The sequence below is a fragment of the Hermetia illucens genome, chromosome 3 (genome assembly GCF_905115235.1).
Source record: "Hermetia illucens chromosome 3, iHerIll2.2.curated.20191125, whole genome shotgun sequence".
NCBI classification, from domain to species: Eukaryota; Metazoa; Arthropoda; class Insecta; order Diptera; family Stratiomyidae; genus Hermetia; species Hermetia illucens.
Window position 1 is genome coordinate 21,664,271 of NC_051851.1, and position 19,067 is coordinate 21,683,337.

The window sequence follows — 19,067 nt, forward strand, 5'->3', positions numbered from 1 at the left end:
CGTCCGTTTTTCGTGAAAACCGATAAACTATCAGAGCGGCAATGAATGACCTCCGGTGGTGACCATGCATGTTCCATTACATTCGTACCATCATTTAAGTATGCTTACATGGTTATGAATAGTCAAACTAGACCTAGAAACTGAAACATGTACTCTGTAAAGCCAAGTGTTAGCTACTGCGAATCCGGTGTTGGGTTGCTCCGCACGGCTACCGCACGCTTCACCTGGGAGCCAGTTGCTAAAAGACTTCTAACTATAAAATTTTGGTCCTGGTTAACGAATGTGGAGTGGAGCAGGATGGTTTCTAGGAGCAATTATATGCAGTTCAGCAGAGGTTTCCTAACGGTGACATTGTGGCCGTGATAGGTGATCTGAATGTCAACATGGGATCTGGTAACAACTTGTTCGGATTGTGATGGGAAAACGCGGGCTTGGTGGCGGTAACGATAATGGTAAGAGATATGTGTATTTCTGCTTCTTTCACCACCTCGTCATTGGGGGCACAGAGACTGCCATAAGGTTAGTTGTGTTTTAATTAATCGACGCCGTACGAACAGTCAGATTAAGTTCTTCGCGACCAGGAGTATGTAGCGCGGCGGAATTCGCGGCATTCGAAAGGTTTGCCAAGGAGACCCGTGTGATTTTACTCGAGCTCATTTTTAATATTTTCTATTTTCATTATTGTGAAGTTTTTTGAAATAAGAAATTAGGTTCAATTACTTTTTAAGTGATTAAAGATTGTTCAATTAAATAAATAGCGTTTGTTGACTGACCGTGAGTTCCAAACGAGAATTGATAGAAGTTGGATTAAAACTTCTAAAAGCAGATTTAGGATTTGCCTGTTCGATGTGCATAACAAGAGAGGCGCTGACATTGGCTGCGAAAGGGATTACCATCAGATGGTCGCCTAAGTTTGCATGTGTGTTGTGTCTGCCACTTCTCGCAGGGTCAGAGACCTGCAACCCTCCAAATTTAACATCGACTGCTTGATCCAGTTGTCGCTTGACAGAGGGGAGTTATCTTAGCGATCGGCCGGCTATATACTGAGTAACCTGCCTGAGAATATTGACTAGCATTGGGCTGTCATGAGAAGTTCCGCACGGTCTGCATTAAGGCGGAATTGTTGCCGCGGATCGATGAACGGAAGGGGTTTAAGCATCTATTGACCACTGTAAGTGATGGCGGGTGTGACGTGCTCGAACTCCGATGCCGGGCGAAATCCACAGAAATTCAGTATAGTGTGCGAAGTGACAAGAGAGAATTTGCTATTGCGCTGGTCAGGGAAGTGGAAGATGCCTCAGAACACAATGATTTTGGAAGTGTATTCCGCATTCCGAAAGAGCTTGCATGTGGTCGCAAATTTTTTGATGGTCCTTTGGAGGATGTTAACTCCTCATCTACGATGATGAACAACTGACGAAGTGGAAAGAACAGTCGCACTTGGTTCTAAACCATATCACATCCGATGGGGTTCCTCCTCTTGTGGATGAAAGGGCTAGTATCCGTAATATGCGAATACGGATTGTTCGTCCAAGCGGAAGAGAAATCATTTGGATCACCAATGCACTCAAACGGAGTAAAGACGCTGGGCTTGACGGTCTCCCCGCAGAATTATTTATTTCTGCACCTGCAGTTACTGCAGATTCGCTGCTTCCACTCGTACGAAAATCTTGGCAATCCGGGGCCTTTGCCAGAGTGGAAGAAGGAGATGATCGTCAAGATTCTAAAAAACAATTTGAGGGGTATCTGCGTGCTCCTTGCCGCTGCAAAGATGATGGCTAAAATAATCCCGGAACGTATCAAAGAATATCTTGAAAACTTGATCGACAGAGGCCAGGCTGATATCCGCTCCGGATTCTCCTGCTTTGACCACATGAACACCCTACGGATCATTTTAGAACAGTGACCGGAGTTTAGAACTTCGTTGCATCTGCCGTTCATCTATTTCAAGAAAGGTTTCGATCGCATGAACAGGAAGTGTACCTGGAGTGCTCTACGCAGGAGAGGCATTCCGGAGAAACCAATACCTATTATCAGCGCGAGATATGATGGCGCAAAATGTCACGTGCTGCACCGATGTAAAATCTCAGAGGACTTTCGGGTCCAAAGCGGAGTCCGCCAGGGTTGCATTTTGTCACTGATATTCTTGTTATCGGTGACGTTCTTCATGGTGCCCGGAGGACGTGGAGGGGTTAAATGACACCTTCCCTTGAACACTTCGACTATGCTAATGACATTTGCTTGCCCTCTCACCGGTTCATGGATCTTGGCCAGATGGCTCAGGATTTGGAAAGAGAGGGAAGTAGAGTTGGAGTGAAGATAAACGCCAACAAAGCCAAGCCTGACAGGTAATTGCATTCTTTTTATCTGTTTCGAAGGCGTCGATCAATTTACATATCTAGAAAACGTGCTTTCTGCTACAGTAACAGCACTTTCGTTGCTTTGTCTAAATTCTGAAAATGAAGTTATCTCACACTAAGATGAGGTTGGGACTAATCTGTATGTTTTCCGTATTGCTATATGGAAAGGGAATCCTATAGCTACTAAATAGTTTCAAGCCTTCGTAAATACCTGTCTGCATCGTATCGTCATAGTCCGCTGGCATGATACTATTATCAACGAAAAACCTGGCCTGGCACTTGTACGCATGATTGGATGACGGAAGTAGCAGTGGATAGGTCATTTATTAGGGATGGACGACTATTGCAATGCCGGCATCGCCATGCAGTGGAATTTAGTCTCTCAAGATGGACGACGGTGGGGCCGTCCCAAGATTATTTGGCGCAGAACAATAGAGTAGGAGTGCAGAGATTTGAAGAAATCGAGGGTGAAGCATTTCAGGTAACTGCGACCGGTGGCTCGCAGTTCTAATCCATTTTAGTCTATGAATCAGTTTTTCACGCTGCAGTTGGTTTGTAGTACTTCATCCATGTTAGATAATGTCCTAAATAGCAAAAAAAGGTTCCAGCGAAGTGGGAGCCCCATTTTGGCATGCGGGCACCTAGTGAAATCCTGTCGTAATTTAATCTTAAGTCAACGTAATCAATGGCTACCTCTACTTTTATCATTATGGGAGTTCTGCCCCTTTGCAATTTTTCCTGAGTCTCCACGTAGTCAACATTGTCGCTGAAAAGCTGACAAATGAATCCAATCTCCTTTGAAGACAATGGGTCTTTTCTTTTGCATGCAACCATCCAAGAGCAAAATTCATTGACAAAGCTGCCTAACAAGACAGTGTTTTTACAATCGACGGTGTTTTCTTTCTAAATAATTATCAACATCAAAACTTGATTATGCCCCCCAAATGCCAATCAACAACTCAAGAGATAAAATCGATATTGACAGTAGTGTAAGTAACATCCTGTCAGGATTAATTGCCATCAGATACGAGTCTCTCATAAAATCTAATCCACCAATCCTGGCATCGTATCCGAAAGTGAAAGACAGGATGGAAGTTGATAAATTGGGACAATAAAATCTATAAGAGCCTAATTAGTACCGAATTTTCCGGCTCCACTCCAAGCATACTAAATTCTATCCAGAGTAATTTATCAATGTTTTATAACCTTGGTGTATAAATAATGTGATTAATGCTTTCTTCAGAGCGTCGTTAAGAAGACGGTTAATTAGGGGTGGGAATCTCGTCAGAGAAGAAAGCGAATCTAGGTGCATTGCAGACGCTGATCCTAATTCCAAAGGGGATTTATTGAAAGGTGATGTGTGTACTATCAAAGTCTTAATATCATTTTTATATCATGGATTTTCGAAAATGTTGAAATAAAATACTTACTAGAACTGGAGCGGGTCTAATCCTGAATAGCTGCGTGGTGTATATGAAAACGATTTTAGAGAAAATTTGAATTTAGGAAAGATTCATTGATGTTAATCAAGGGAGTAATTGCACATTTTCCCAGACATGAAACCAAACCAACGTAAAAGGAATAAATCAACATTGATAAATGTGTGGAGCGTGACCCTTGCATCACTCATATCATTCAAATGAACCCGTCATGATCATGGCTTATGGATTATTAAAAATTATCACATTCTAATTAAAAAGCCAAATTACACATAATGCATTATCCTTTGACGTAAATGTAGATCCAAGGATTTAGCCTTTGTCGTAGTTTGTACAATGTTGGCTGTTATATAAACAAATGTGACACCGGAATGAGCTTTAATTTAAATAATGAAACTTATTTGAAAACGAAATAATCCCATTAAATTGCAATTTTTGATAATACAATGAAATATGCTTATCCTTCCAGGGATCTGCAAATGTAAATGCATTGTCACTTTCCATGGAAAAATTTCAACAAAAAAAATTATCACTCCTCCATGGAAAATTAGCCCCCAAATGGGTGAACATAATGTAAAACTGAAGCCCAAAATGGAAGGAAGAAAATGCGATGCGTGTCATAAAAAACATATATATGTACATATCATGCAAACGAGAATCCTTGTATGGTAACCACTACTATGGAAAACATTATCCTGGAAGAGTAATGGAGAAAAGATTTATTTACCTCGCATGGTGGTGGAGCACTCCTGTATGAAGGAACTATTTTGAAGGTAACTGAGCCACGAGCTTCACGCTGTAAATAAAATAGAAATGGTTGGATATTAAGAAAGATTTATCTGAGTCAGTGCGGATAACATAACAATATGGTGGAAAAAAATTACTATGAGTTTATTTTCGGGAGAGGAAATTACATTACTGTTTCTATTCTATCTTCAATCTTCATCTATAACTAGATACCAAATTATGTGTTTATTATTTTAGAGATATTTTTTGGATACATTCACTAAAGAGATTCATTTAGATAAACTGGGATGCGCCCGTTATTTTTAGATATTTGGATACAGTAGATAGATTCATATGAATCTCGCCATCGCGGAAAAATAATTTGATCCAGATTGACTGCCGTCAATCAGCCAACAATCTGAATCGAAAATTGGTGTTGTCGGTCCACTAAATAGCACCAGCAAGGCAGCACTCTGCCCAACTGAAATATCCTGTGAACATGTCATGCCTTAAATCGGAGAAACAACATATTCCAAAAATTCAGACAACTCCGTTTTCATCCAGGCTAAAGGTAATTCATCAGACGCTGCCTCTGCGTCTTCACCGGGAGTAGCGTGACCGAAGTGGGATGTTGTAAGGCTACGTGCGGGGGGTTGAAAGTGGTCATTTTTTTAACGAACACATTCTCAGAAACTACCCAACCAAAATATCTGAAAAAAATCAGGGGATTGCCACTATATGGTGCCTAGGCTTCGAAATACTCTCCATACCGATACCTGTTCAAATAAAGTTAATAATAGTACATTACTATAATTTTTAGTAATTGACAGGAAAAACCCCCTTAAGTTCACCCTAGAATCACAAATGTAGCAAATGTAGGCTACAGTATAGATCATGATCCTGCCAAATTTGGTGAAAATCGCGCTATTACTAACAAAGCTATACTAGGTCAAAATTGTCGATCCTCTGCAAATTCAAGACTATGAATGTCAATATCACTTGAAAGTGGCTATTTTCACGTAATATATGCATATTTTACGTGCTAAATGCTAATGGGACAAGTGCACACTCAAATCTCTTTATAAAAGAAATACACAAAACCTTTCATACCTGAAGCGTCTAGCTTCCGGTTTCCCGACTTGCTTTTAGATATTTGGGTAGAGAGATTCATATGAATCTCGCCATCGCGGGAAATAATTTGATGGAATTTCGATAAGCTGGTAAGCAACATGACTGCAGATTGACTGCCGTCAATCGGCAGAAAAGAGCTACTTACTTTCCTAGGAAACTTGTGTTTCAAACATCAAGAAAATATCACATTTGCACTTGTATTTGAGGGGACATATGGAAGGAAATGAGTCAATAGCGCATAGTTGTACAGTTGTACAGAACCCTTATGAGACCGGTTTATCCTATCCTTGTAAGAGGCAACCATCGGCTCGCATTTTGAACCACGTATTTTAATGCTATTTGATGTCAGCGTGAACAATTTAATAAAACTCCGCCATGCTATTAACATAGTATGCTGGTCCCAAGCCCAAGTAAAGGAGGAGGGTTTGAGGCAACGTACTCTGTACTATCCTCAGTAAAACAAAAATAAAATGCTGAGATCAGGGAAAGAGATAAATAGAGTATAGTTGGAGTTATTCTACTATGCTAAATCCTACCTGATCTCTCTTGGTGACAGGCCTCGCGACAGGTCGACCAAGAAAATGCATACAATGTCGTTACAAACATGATGATCGGATTGAGTCACAAGCCTCAGAGAAATGCTAGGGCGTCCACCTCAGCCGACGCGCCAGGACGGGCCCCGGTCCTGTCGAGAAATGGGCAAGGGTTCTTGACGCATGGACGGCGTGAGGACGTAAGCAAGTTAATCCGCACACAACGAACAAAATAAATACGTGTCTGCACGCTAAATGTTGGTACTCTAACTGGAAAGACCGAGGAACTCGCAAGAGCCCTTCGGAAAAGGTGCATTGACATCTGCGCTCTGCAAGAAACCCGATGGTCTGGTGCAAAAAGCTGCGACATTGAACGCGAACGCGGTAAAAATGGCTACAAACTTCTCTATTTTGGTAACCCACACACTCAATATGGTGTTGGCATTGCCATCTCAGAGGGTTTCCGTGATGCCATTAAAGAAGTCGAACGATTTGATGATCGGCTGATGAAGCTCACCATTATATCAGCTGATCGCACTATTCACTTCTTCACCGCGTATGCACCACAAACAGTTCGACCTGATGCCGAGAAAGATGCCTTCTGGCAACTTCTCGATGAAAAGACTTGTCACGTGCCTGCTGACGATTACATAATCATTGCCGGCGACCTTAATGGTCATGTGAGTGAAAAGGCAGACGGCAACAGGTGCCATGGGGGAAAGGGGTTCGGAGCGCGCAATGAAGGTGGCGAGCGTATAATCGATTTTGCGGACACCCATGACCTTGTACTTATGAATACATGGTTCATCAAACGATTGTCTCACCTTCCCACATTTTATAGTGGGAACAATAAAACGCAAATCGACTATATTCTCATAAGACGCCAACATTTTACTACTGTCACTGATTGCAAAATCGTTCCCAATGAGACTATCGCACCTCAACATCGGTCATTGATTGCCGTCCTGCGAATTAAGCCACCGATAAAACAGCGTGAGGAACGCACTGGCCCGCCGCGCATTAAATGGTGGCGATTTGGTGAGAAGAAAGAAGAAACGGTCTCACTCATACGATTGCCAACCATTACGAATATGGAAGAATCATGGAACCAAATGAAAGACACGATCCACAAAGCGGCCTCTGCAACCCTCGGGGTCACCAAGCCTGGTAAACGGTACATCAACCGAGATACTTGGCTTTGGAATGATGATGTTGAAATGAAGGTCCGTGAAAAGAAACGCCTTTACCACAAATTTCTCGACGATAAAACGCCTGCTAATTAGCGAATTTATAAGAATGCCAACCGGGAAGCAAAGAAAGCGGTCGTTGTCACCCGAGCGAACCATTTCAAAAATCTTTACGATAAACCGGACACTCGGGATGGCGAGAGAGGTCTGTATCGAGTTCCTAAAAGCGGTGACGAACGTACACAGGATATCGAACACTTCTGTTGTGTTAATAACAAGAACGGTACTTTGCCCACCAACCGTCGAGCCGCAACGGATAGATGGCGAGAATACTTCGAGCAGATTTCAACTGAAGAATTTGCTCATCCTCCACTTCCACAATCATTGCCGACATTGGGAGCAGTTCCACCAGTCAGCGCAACTGAAGTCGAGGAGGCAATAAAACAAATGAAATCGGGGAAAGCAACAGGACCTGACGACATCGCATTTGAGCTCTGGAAAGCGAAGAGCTGGGACCCAACACTGTGGCTCAGTAAATTCTTTAACTGGGTTATTCAGGAAGGAAGAACATCATCTGACTGGCAAGAAAGTACCACTGTTCCAATATTGAAAAAGAAAGGTAGACCAGCAGAATGTTCAAATTACCGTCCAATCCGGCTACTTTCCCATACCATGAAGACTTTTGAACGCATTCTTGACAACCGTATTCACGAAATCGGTGAAATAACCGTGAATCAAGCCGGATTTGTCAAGAACTGCGGAACTACTGACGCAATACACGCTGCGCGGTTACTCATGGAGAAACACCGTGAGAAGCATCGCCCTCTTTACATTGCCTTTCTGGATCTAGAGAAAGCGTTTGAACGTGTACCACACGAACCCATCTGGTATGCTTTACGACGACACTTCGTGCCAGAAGAACTCGTGCGCTGGGTTCAATTGCTCTACCACGATCCGAAAAGTAAAGTTCGAAGTATGGCGGGTGTATCAAAACCGCTTCGTGTCTCTGTTGGAGTTCATCAAGGAAGTGCCCTCTCACCACTCCTCTTTGTCCCTTGTTATGGACACCGTCACACGGGATATCCAATATCCAGCGCCCTACACACTGCTTTATGCAGATGATGTTTTCCTGACGTTTCATAGCAAAAATGATCTCGAGCAACTTGTTCAAAAATGGAATGATCGTCTCATGCAACACGGTCTCAGATTGAATCTAAGCAAAACTGAATTTTTGACGACCGATGCCCATGAATCATTGTGAGCGGCCGTGATCTGCCCAGAACTGACGGATTTAAATACCTCGGGTCAACGCTATCAGCCAATGGAGAACTGCGTTATGAAATTGCTTCATGCATTAACGCAACCTGGATGAAGTGGCGTTCCACAACTAGTGTTCTTTGTGATCGACGTATCAACAAACGTCTCAAATCTAAAATTTACCGCAATGTTGTCCGTCCAGTCGCTCTCTATGGTTCTGAGTGTTGGCCGACCATAAAAGACAATGAACGGCGTCTTGCGGTAATGAAGACGAAGATGCTACGTTGGACTAGTGGCGTCACACGTTTAGATCACATCCGAAATGAGGATATCCGCGATCGTTATGGGGTTGCACCGATCGTGGAAAAGTTGCGAGAGAGGCGTCTTCGATGGTATGGTCACGCAATTCGTGCAAACGAAAATTCACTTGCCAAGATTGGTCTGAACATCGAAGTCGATGGTAAACGACCAAAAGGCAGACCTAAGCAACGGTGGCTTGATACGCTGGATGGGGATTTGAAAGCCTCGAGATTGCACCCAGATCAGGCATTCGATAGAGCCAAATGGCGAAGCCGATCATGACGAGCCGACCCCACTTGTGAACGGGACAAAGGCTGAAGAAGAAGAAGAAGTGAACAATTTAATAAATGTTATTGACAAATGAATTAGTATTTGTTTGCCATACTTTTTAATTGAAACAAAGATAGCATTTATCTTAATATTCCCCTCGAATAAAACTTTCTTAGAATGTGTTCCAATCAACTTGCTTAAAATACTCCACTCGTTGTTATCTAAATCGTCATTAAGATAACTTTGTGATCGTTCTCCTGGGGAAGAGTCAGTAGCTTTCTTTTAATATTCTCGAATCTAAAACCTAATTTAGACAAGAATTTCTTCGCGGATTTGAGGAAGGGACTACATACGCCATGAGTTCATATTGTATAACGAGCGAATAACGATGTAAGTTCTCGACGATTTGCTGAAATGCACTTTAGCTTTCTCCAGGGCTTCTCGAGACGCCTGCATTCTTACCCAACTATTCTGTACTGAGTGCCCATGTGCCGACCCATCCATTGGCCATCTTGGGAGAGTGCGTTCCTCGGCATGGCGTAGCCAGCAATCGAATTGGCGCCCCTTTCGATCATACTACGTACGGGTGCCAGGCCTGTGCGTCGACCATGTTCTTCAGTTTTAATGGTATCTGGCCAGCGTACTCCAATTATACGATCCAAACAGGTGTTGACGAAGGCCTGGAGTCTTCGAGAGATAGTAGTGGTTACTTTACATATACCACTCCGATATAGCAACACAGAAAGAACATTAACAAAGAACAGTCTAAGCTTGACTTTGATGTAGAGATAACTAAACTTCCAAATGTTAGACAAGGCAGCGAAAGAGGTCTATCGCTGATAATGCTTCGAGGGACATCAAGTTCGGTGTCATTGTGGGTGCAAATTACGCTTCCTAGATATACACATTGATTGACACCTTCGATGTTTTGCTTTAATGCTAATAGAGAGAGTGCAATGGCCCGTCAGACTGAGAATCTTGGTTTTGTTGGTGTTCAGTCCAACTCTATTTGCCTCTATTTCCAAATCCAGAGCCATTCGGCCAAAGATATCATGAGCATAGCCGCTTAGTTGTAATCACTTAAGCCATCCAGACATACTTGTAGATAGGAGGAATAAAAGTGGAGGATGAAAAAAGGAAGCTTTTGGAAGGTGCAGGGGTTCGGAAATTTAGTACTCCCGGTTCTTATTTGTGGCAAGGGGGAGCTGTCTCCTGGGCATCGGTATTCAGGGCGCACAACATTACCCCTCGGTATGCGAGTTTCGTTGCAGAATCTGGGCAGGAATGTGGGTAGACGGGTATGGATTAATGCTGCGATTATAAAAGACGAACTTAGAAGGCAGTAAGCCGAAACATCTTTTCTTTCAGTGGGAGAACACATAAATGAACTCTGTGATTTCATCAAAGCGAGACGAAATATTAACTAACACCAGGGCTCTGATATGGGGCATTAAGTTGTCACTTGTTAATGCTCCAAAAGTAAAAAACCCCAAGCATCATGTGGAGAAGTCACGCGAGAAACCCTAGTGACACCTCCTCAACATAGGTAGGAGTAGGAACAGTATCAGTGAACCTTTTAGGGACCAGCAAGCGGCCAAGAAGAAAATAGCCTCTTGACCGCAAAATGCTAATCCGTGGAAAATTCCAGGGAAAGTTGACAGCGTCTCAATTACTGCCTCAACATTAGAAAAAGGAGAAAAATAGATAACTCGTGACCCCGAGCAATGGACAAAGGTGGGCAACAAAAAATGAAAGAATAGCAAGAGGAAAGTTCGTCCAATCATAATCATTAGAAGAAGATATATGCTATGCCGATATCCATCAGAAAGTGAAAGCGGGGCGGCACTCTGAGCAGTATCAGGTGAACGCACAAAGGGGATCTGATGTTGGAGCTAAATAAATCCAGCGAGAAATCAGCACGACCGAGCAGAAAAGGTGAAACGCAAGCAGAAATCAAAGTTTAAATCAGGAAATAGAGATCGAGTGTAAGGACCTAGACGAGATTACATCATGGGAGTATATCTGTATGCCGCATAGGAGACAAATTAACCTTAACGGAATAAAAGGGAATGCAATAAACAGGCTACCGACGATATTTGGGGTTATATGGACTGGTAAGCTACCGGTAGAATCAGCGGCTAAACTGATTACTTTGGGCAAGGTTAGAATAGGTAGGATCGTGTGCCGACTTGGGGAACAAGTGTCTGTTAAGGGATGTTTCAGGTGCCACGATTTCGGTCATTTTGTGGCCAGATGCACCAGTCAGTACAGTATCCAGTATCCAGTAACAAATCCCATACAAATTTTGGTCTAAGCCGGCCGAAGCTGTGTGAATAAAACCTTATTAAAATCGGTTTACTGTCAGTCTGTCTTATAAAGACACGGCCGCACCAGGTTGCACCAGTATGTGGGATTCTCACCCACTAAAACGACCCCCACTCCTTCTTCCTTGTGCGTTTCCGCTTTTCCAAGTTGCTCCTGTATACTTTTCTTTGCGGAGTTCACCATACACCAGTTTTCCTCCGACTTTAGCATTTTCCCGATGATGTTCTGCGGGCTTAGGTTGATTTTCAGAGAGTCTTCCAGGCTCCTTCTTTCTGAGTAAATTCGTGGAGAATGAAATATCACATGCTCCGGGTCCTCAGGTATGCAAAGATATTCAGGACAAAAGAGAGAATGAATTGGTGTAGATACTTGCTGTAACCACTATGTCCTGACCGGAATTGCGCCAGGTGGTATTTAATCTCGCCGTATCGTTGCTGGATCCACTCTCAATTCGATATTCTGCATCCATTTCAGGTGGATTAATTTTCCTTTTCTCGTACAGGCAGCGTATCTCACTTGCCAGAATGTCTATCGGAATAATTCCCACAATAACACACGCTGCGACGTCTGATATTGTTCTAAAGGCGCTGCACACCCTTAGCGTCACTAAGCGGTAAATCATATTTTTTGCCTCCTACGATTACTCTCACAAGCTAGTGTTTCCTCCCAAACTGGTGTCGTGTATAATAATGTGAAGCGAACCACTCCGGCCACAAGTAATCTCCGATTGTATCTTGTGCCTTCAATGTTAGGCATCATTCGCGCTAATGATACGCTGGTATTTGCCGCTTTCTCACAGGCATAGTCCAGGTGTATCTTGAAATTGATTTTAGCGTCAATCATCACCCTCATAATCGGTTTCCAAGTGATGACGTGACCACCAACACGAATATTAACCGTATTCCTCCTTTTCCTGCGGTTGGTAATCAAAACCGTGTTCGTCTTTTGTTCCGCAAGGTCAAGCTGAACTATCTCCATCCACGCTTTTATGGTGCTAATGGTTTCGTTAGCGTACACTTCAATGTCTTCAGGTTGTTTCGCGACGACAACCACAGCCAACCACAGCTAGAGCATCTGCAATACCGATTATCGTGGCCTCCTTTGGCACGGGAAGGACAAGGACCACACTGTACGTCACGTTCGACAGGAGAGGATCCAACACTGAGCCCTGTGGTACTCCTGCGGTGATGGTGTACTGCTTGGATCCCTCATCTGTATCATACAAGTGACTTCTCCGAAGGGTAACTTTCGAGAAGCCTAGTCAAATAACTAGCGACACCATTTTTGACGTCCAGCGTCACCACGGCACAGCATTTATTAGACGACATGGTGTCTCGAGCCAGATTGAAAACAATGTCTACGGCATCGATCGTTGAGTGGGCTTGTCGAAATCCAAATTGCCGCACCAATATTCCATTCTTATATTCAATGATAGGGAGCAGTCTATTGTAGATGACTCTTTCGAGCATCTTTCCTACCGTATTGTTTGCGCTCTCCTTTATCCGGGGGAAGAGAACCATCACGATATCGAGCAGAAGATGCGGGCAAATCAGTTGTGGTGCTCGCCCTCTCATCTTCTTCATAACCACTCTGTACGCTGTTTCCCAGGGGTTTTAGTCTGCCTCTGTGCAAAGTTCCTTCAAGCATTCTCGCTTAAGCCTACTTCGAAGGTTAACATATACTTGCCGTTTCCCGTCGAAGTCCGGTCTTCCTCTAGATCGATGGTAGATTCTTTTAGCTCGAAAACATGCTTCCCACAACTCCGCGACTTCTTCATTCCACCAATAGTTTGAGCGCCTTTTTGCAAGGACTCGCCGTCTCAGCATAACAGTGTCGCATGCTCACATTACGCTTCCCATAATTTGCTCTACCTTTTCTGTAGCCACACCACCGGGACTGTGGCCCCCCATTAGCATCTCTATGAATGCGTCCTATTCAAACTTTTTCACGGACCAGCCCTGATTTCCAGCTCCGCGGGAACGCACATCGCCGCATGGCCCATATTCGATCTGGAGAAAAATTGGGTGGTGGTCGCTACGATTATATGCTCCCAGACAAACCATGAGATTCTCCTCGCCAATGTGGTACTCACATATGTCAGATCGACTATTGAGCCCGATCCTGTCCCACGAAAAGTGGAAACATTTCCCGTATTGGTAAGCACCAAGTCTAGCTCCGCGAAAGCCTCGAGCAGGATACAGCTCTGGGTGTTCGTAATGCGACTGCCCCAATTCACGGCTGACGCGTTGAAATTACCCGCTATGATCTTGGGCTTTCCACTTCTTGCATCCGAGACTAGCATACCTAGCATTTCTTCGAATTCTGCTATCGTCGCGCTTTGTGGAGCATAGCAACTATATATGTAGATACCAGCTATTTTTGCCCTGACGAATCCAACTTCTGGAAACTCCATCACTTCTTGAATGGCTCGATTTCCACATGCCCATATTGCCAGTTACATCTGCAGTCCAGGCACGATTCTTATTATTGCGATAAGACTCGCTGATTATGGCAGCTTCGATTCCCTTTTCACAGATGGTCTGCAAGAGAACGCTTTGCGCTGCCTCGCAGTGGTTGAGGTTGATTTGTATCAACCTCATTTCCTTACTGCATTCAAGGCTCTCCTAAACACTGGGCATCTGCTGCTGCCTGCAACGCGTCGACAGTCGACAGTCGACACCCCTTGCAAATCATACATTCTGGGTCAGCCTTGCACTCCCTGAACATATGACCTTCTCCTCCACATTTTTGCAACTTTTTGACGAGTCACAGTCACCTGTGCATTTCGCCGTTATGTGACCGAATTCCAGGTATCTAAAGCAGCGCTTGAGAGACACCTGGTCCCTGAGTCGGCAAACGACCCAACCTATTTTTACTTTACCAGACGCTAGCAGCTTGAACGCTGCTTCAGCTGGTAAGCTTATAGTTGCCGTTTGCGTGCGTCCGTATGCCTTCCCCAGTTCTCTGATTGCGGAATATTGCAAACCAAGTGGTCCGAGCTGCTTGTCTTAGGCGAGGATATCCTCTTTAGTCGTGATTTCATCAATGTTCCTAAAATGTATAAGATTCTGCTTTTTGGCCCATACTTTCGTTTCTTCTTCTAAAGACTTCTCCACCTTGCCGAGGAAATTTTCAACCGTTTTGCTCGGAGACTTTTTCAGCTCCATCAAATGTCCTTTTGGATTGTCTGATTCGGCTGACGTTTTCTTTAAGGTCTATTAGCTCAGGATCGGATTTGACCTGAGGATATTGGCATAAGTCATATCACCTTTTTTGGAAATGATAATTAATTTGGGCCGTAATCTTCTTTTATGTGTGATTTATTTTTGGGCTCCACCTCCCTTGGGTCGATTCGAGCCGGCGTTGCAGTTTCCACGATTTTGATAACTTTGTTTGCCTTCTACCTCTTGATTCTCATCCCCAAGTTTGCTGACATGCGCAGAGAGTACGAGCTCTCTCTTCATAAGTGGGAGCTTCCTTATTTCCCACGCCCTTTCTGAGGTAAAGAAACCTCCGCTCGGCAGCATGGAGAGCGATCGAAATAACTCCAGCGATCACCATTACAGCCAGGTTTGAGACTGTACCATAGGTGGACACAACTCGCAGAGCCCCACGTCTTTGACTTGCGGCACATTTCCTTACTGAATGAGTCAGCACATATTTCGAAACCGTAAAAGAGAACGGGCAGTGCAGTTCACACAGTCGTCAGCAAGCGACGCCAGCTGGATAAGGGGCTTCTGACATTGGACATTAGCTGCCAAATCGCAAACATTCTAGCTGTAAACTTGTCTGAAGTCGAAGAAGTTCATCTTCGTGTCTATCATGATGCCAAAGCATTTCACTGATGGCTTCGATAAGACCATGGTTTCACCCACCTGAATAGGGAGGATTGTGGGGACTTTCAAAGAACCTACAGGGCTAGGGTCGAATACAAGATTGATCTTATTTCCATGTGAGAAAAAAATGGTTATTTAACGTTCTGGTTGTTGAGTTGTTGTTGATGGGAAGCCAAATTTATTTTTCAATCAGGAATGAAAATATGGATGGATGGATGGAAGGAAATTTAATATACAAAATTAATGGAAATATTATTTTAAAACTAAAAATCGATAAGGCGCAGTCCTTCTTAGAATTTATCAGAGAAAAAGCACAAAAGATAAACCAAATGCAGTATCTACGGTGGCTAAGCTACACAAATTCAGAGCTCCCCACTTGAAATTTAAGAAGTCATTATAATGATACCTTCCAAGTAATACCCAACGTTTTCATAAGGATCTGATGAAAATATACAAACCGACTTCATTTCCAACTTACAATAAATACCACATGTCTCCAAGGCAGATATCGAATCACGTTTCAATGCTATTAAAAGGAAATTACCATTGTCTTTAAAAAAGGACAATTCCTACCTTTTGTATCCCCAAAAGGGCAAGAATCAATAACAAAGAAAATGAAAATCCGAAGAGTTTTCTTGGAAAAAAAACCATTTAACCTTTTTAAATGGCTTCTAAAATTGAAACCGTATTCATTTTCGTGGTTAGAGACAGTCAGATTTCTACCTACATACAAGTAACCGGGAGAGTATCTAAATAGAAAATCTATTAGGCTCATTTGTAGTAGGGATCTATTTAGAAGTCTAAGGGATGCTTCTTTTTAACGTAGGAGGATAAGCTTCGATGATTTGGAGGCAGTCTAAGAGTATCTTGACCATGTAACCATTTGTAATTTTTGTAGTATTTGAAAGAAGGAAGTAACATCCATTTCGATCCATTCAAAGCAAGATGAAAAAGAATCTGGAAAAAACCTTTTTTCGGTTGCGTATCTTTATTCAGTGTAGGAAAATGTGCCAATTGGATTCAACTGAAAGTTACGACTATTGGAAGAAGGGTTTTCCTTTCTTTCTTTCTTTCATGAAATGTTCAACCGTCAAAGGGAGTTTTTTTTATCAAATTCAATTTTAATTTCTTAAAATTGCTGAAAACCGCTTCCCGAAATTCGAATAGGCTTCAGTACTTTATTTCAGTAATTCATCAGCGGGTAATTAACGGAGGCGCTAATAATATCTACATTTATTTTTTCAGTAGATACTCCTACTTCTCCATGCGTTTTATCACATCCAATTAAATTTTAAGCGGATTCCGAAGGCGGCCATGTGCAGAGTACATAATGCATTGTTACCATTGTATGTCCTTCGAAATGCCAAGCAACTCATTCGCATGGAAGGCTTACTTTCAACAGTAGCTTTCCAATTTTTTATGCTTTTCGTATTTATCTTTTTTTTTCACAATGAATAATTTTAATAAACATTGCAGATGGCTGCAGTTTCAATTCCATTGTAAAGTAGCTGGTCCTCGTATGGTAAAGCGATTCTGTTTATGGAAATATTATTTCAGTTTGTTTTCTGTAAATATGTATGTATATGAACATGAGCTGAAAGTTACTTGATGTAAGCTTTATATTTATATTTGGTATGTCCAGCGGTCTTCGTTTATTTGTTTTTGGCTTAAACAATGCGTTAACTCACTGAAAGTTATATTCCACCACAATTATCAGGACTTTACATAAGTACTTGATGATTTCCAACAGATGGTACTACTAGAACTGTGGCCTTCCTGAAAGTTTATGGCGGCAGGAACCGGGTAGTAGTGTAAATACCGGATGCACGCCAACGTTTCGGGGCCCAGGCTGTGAAGGAAGTATTCCTGGCATCACTGTTGCATCAGAATCTCTTGCATCATCCGTGGACAGGTGGAGAGTCCTAGAAGACTTCTCAGCAAGTGATCACCAGTAAGTCGCGTTCGAAGTGGTTGGGGACGCTCCCCCTGCCTGTGGAATGTCGCGAGGGTGAACATCGGGAATTTCATCGAAGCTCTTGGAGCATGCAGGGCCGCACTGGAGGGCGCTCCGAGGAGTGGTAGTGTCACAGCTGACACCGTCGTAAATTCAGTGATGAGCCTGATAACGATGTCTTGTGAGGCTTTCATGCCCCAGAGAGGCCCAGCCGCGACAAGCCTTCTATGTACTGGTGGGCGGCAAAAATTGCCGACCTATGGAGGGAGTGTCACAAGCTCCGCCGTTTGGCACAACGTTTGCACGCAAACGAGAAGGCATGCGGCATAAAAGCATGGTATAGATCAAGCTCTTGGCTGGCAGAACCTTGTCAACGAGGTGAATAAAGGCCCATGGGGACTTGGTTATAAGCCTGTCACCCGGAAAATCGGGGCTCTGCGAAGGCCCTGTATACTGAGTACCGACCAGGTGAATCGCATCGTGCGGGCATTGTTCCCCAGGCATCCTGTACGGGTTGATATCAGTAAGAAGGCGCCAGGTCCTTATGGCATCCCAGCGGAAGTTTACAAACTAGTGTTCCGCCAACAGCCAGAATTGCTGCTCGAGGCGTTCAACGCTTGCCTGAAGGAAGGCATTCTTCCTTGTCGCTGGGTAAGGGTAAAGGAGATCCAGAGCTCCCGTCTACATATCAACCGCTGTGTATGCTTGACACGGCCGGGAAAGTGCTCCAGAAGTCCATCAGGAGTAGACTTGCTGAATCGATCCACGCTGCCGGGGATTTATCCCCAAGGCAGTTCGAATTTAGAACAGGGGGATATTATGAAGGTCGTAGATGCGATTCATCGAGCCGAGGCACACAGCGGCCGATCTCGACGGATAGTGCTCCTCATAATGCTTGATGTCAGGATTGCCTTCAATTTCGTAAGATGGACAGATATGCTAGGCACATTAGAAAACTCATTTCACGCGCCAAGCTATCTCTTGCGGATATTGAGGGATTATCTGAAACACCCCTTCCTGCTCTATGAGACACTAGAGGACCAGAGAAGGATGGAAATCAGGTCGGGAGTAGCAAAGGGATCCATCCTAGGGCCGGACCTCTGGAACGCTTCCTATGATAGTCTGCTGAGACTCGATATGCCCGAAGAGTCGCACATAGTAGGTTATGCGGACGACGTTGCGGCACTTGTTGCTGGACGCACTGTTGAACAGGCGCAAAGGAGACTTGGCATATTAATGCGAGGGGTAAGCGGATGGATGACGACTCACGGTTTCAGCCTTGCGCTGGAAAAAACCGAAGTAGTCATCTTTATCAGAAGGAGAATTCGTCCCTAATTAATTAGCGAGTTGACTATAGTGTCAAAACAAGCGGTTAATTCGCGGCCGACTCGAAGATGAGCTTCTTTGAGCGAAACAAAGCAGGAGCGGACAGAGCTGCAGTTGGAGTCGCGGGCTTGAATCGGCTAATGGTGAATGTTAGGGGCCTTATATCTACTAGGAGACATCTTCTTATGGGAGCAACCCAGTCGGTTCTGCTTTATGGCGCGAAGGTATGGGCTGATGCCCTTGACAAGGAGGTGTATCGTAAGCGCTTTGCTCAAGTGCAGAGGCAGGGAGTTTTGTGAGTGGTGTCTGCTTATCGCACCGTCTCCGCACCGGTGGTGATCGTGCGAGTGATACCCGTTGCCCTACTTGCCAAGGAGCGCAAAGCTATCTAGCGTCGTAAGGACGAAAACTTAAGAGAAGTGG

The 19,067-nt window shown here is 43.7% G+C and overlaps 1 protein-coding gene across 6 annotated transcripts in view; it reads right to left on the reverse strand.

Moving 5' to 3' along the window:
* The window catches only part of LOC119651229 (peripheral plasma membrane protein CASK), a 352,186-nt gene that overhangs the window by 49,720 nt on the left and 283,399 nt on the right, over positions 1-19,067 (reverse strand). For 4 of the 6 annotated variants that reach the window (XM_038054702.1, XM_038054700.1, XM_038054701.1 and 1 more), the window contains exons 4-5: positions 4,527-4,595; positions 3,791-3,820 (exon numbers count right to left, since the gene is read on the reverse strand). In XM_038054702.1, the coding sequence (XP_037910630.1) occupies positions 3,791-3,820; positions 4,527-4,595 (99 nt within the window). The remainder of the gene's footprint in view (positions 1-3,790; positions 3,821-4,526; positions 4,596-19,067) is intronic. The other 2 variants (XM_038054703.1, XM_038054705.1) reach the window with 1 other exon arrangement.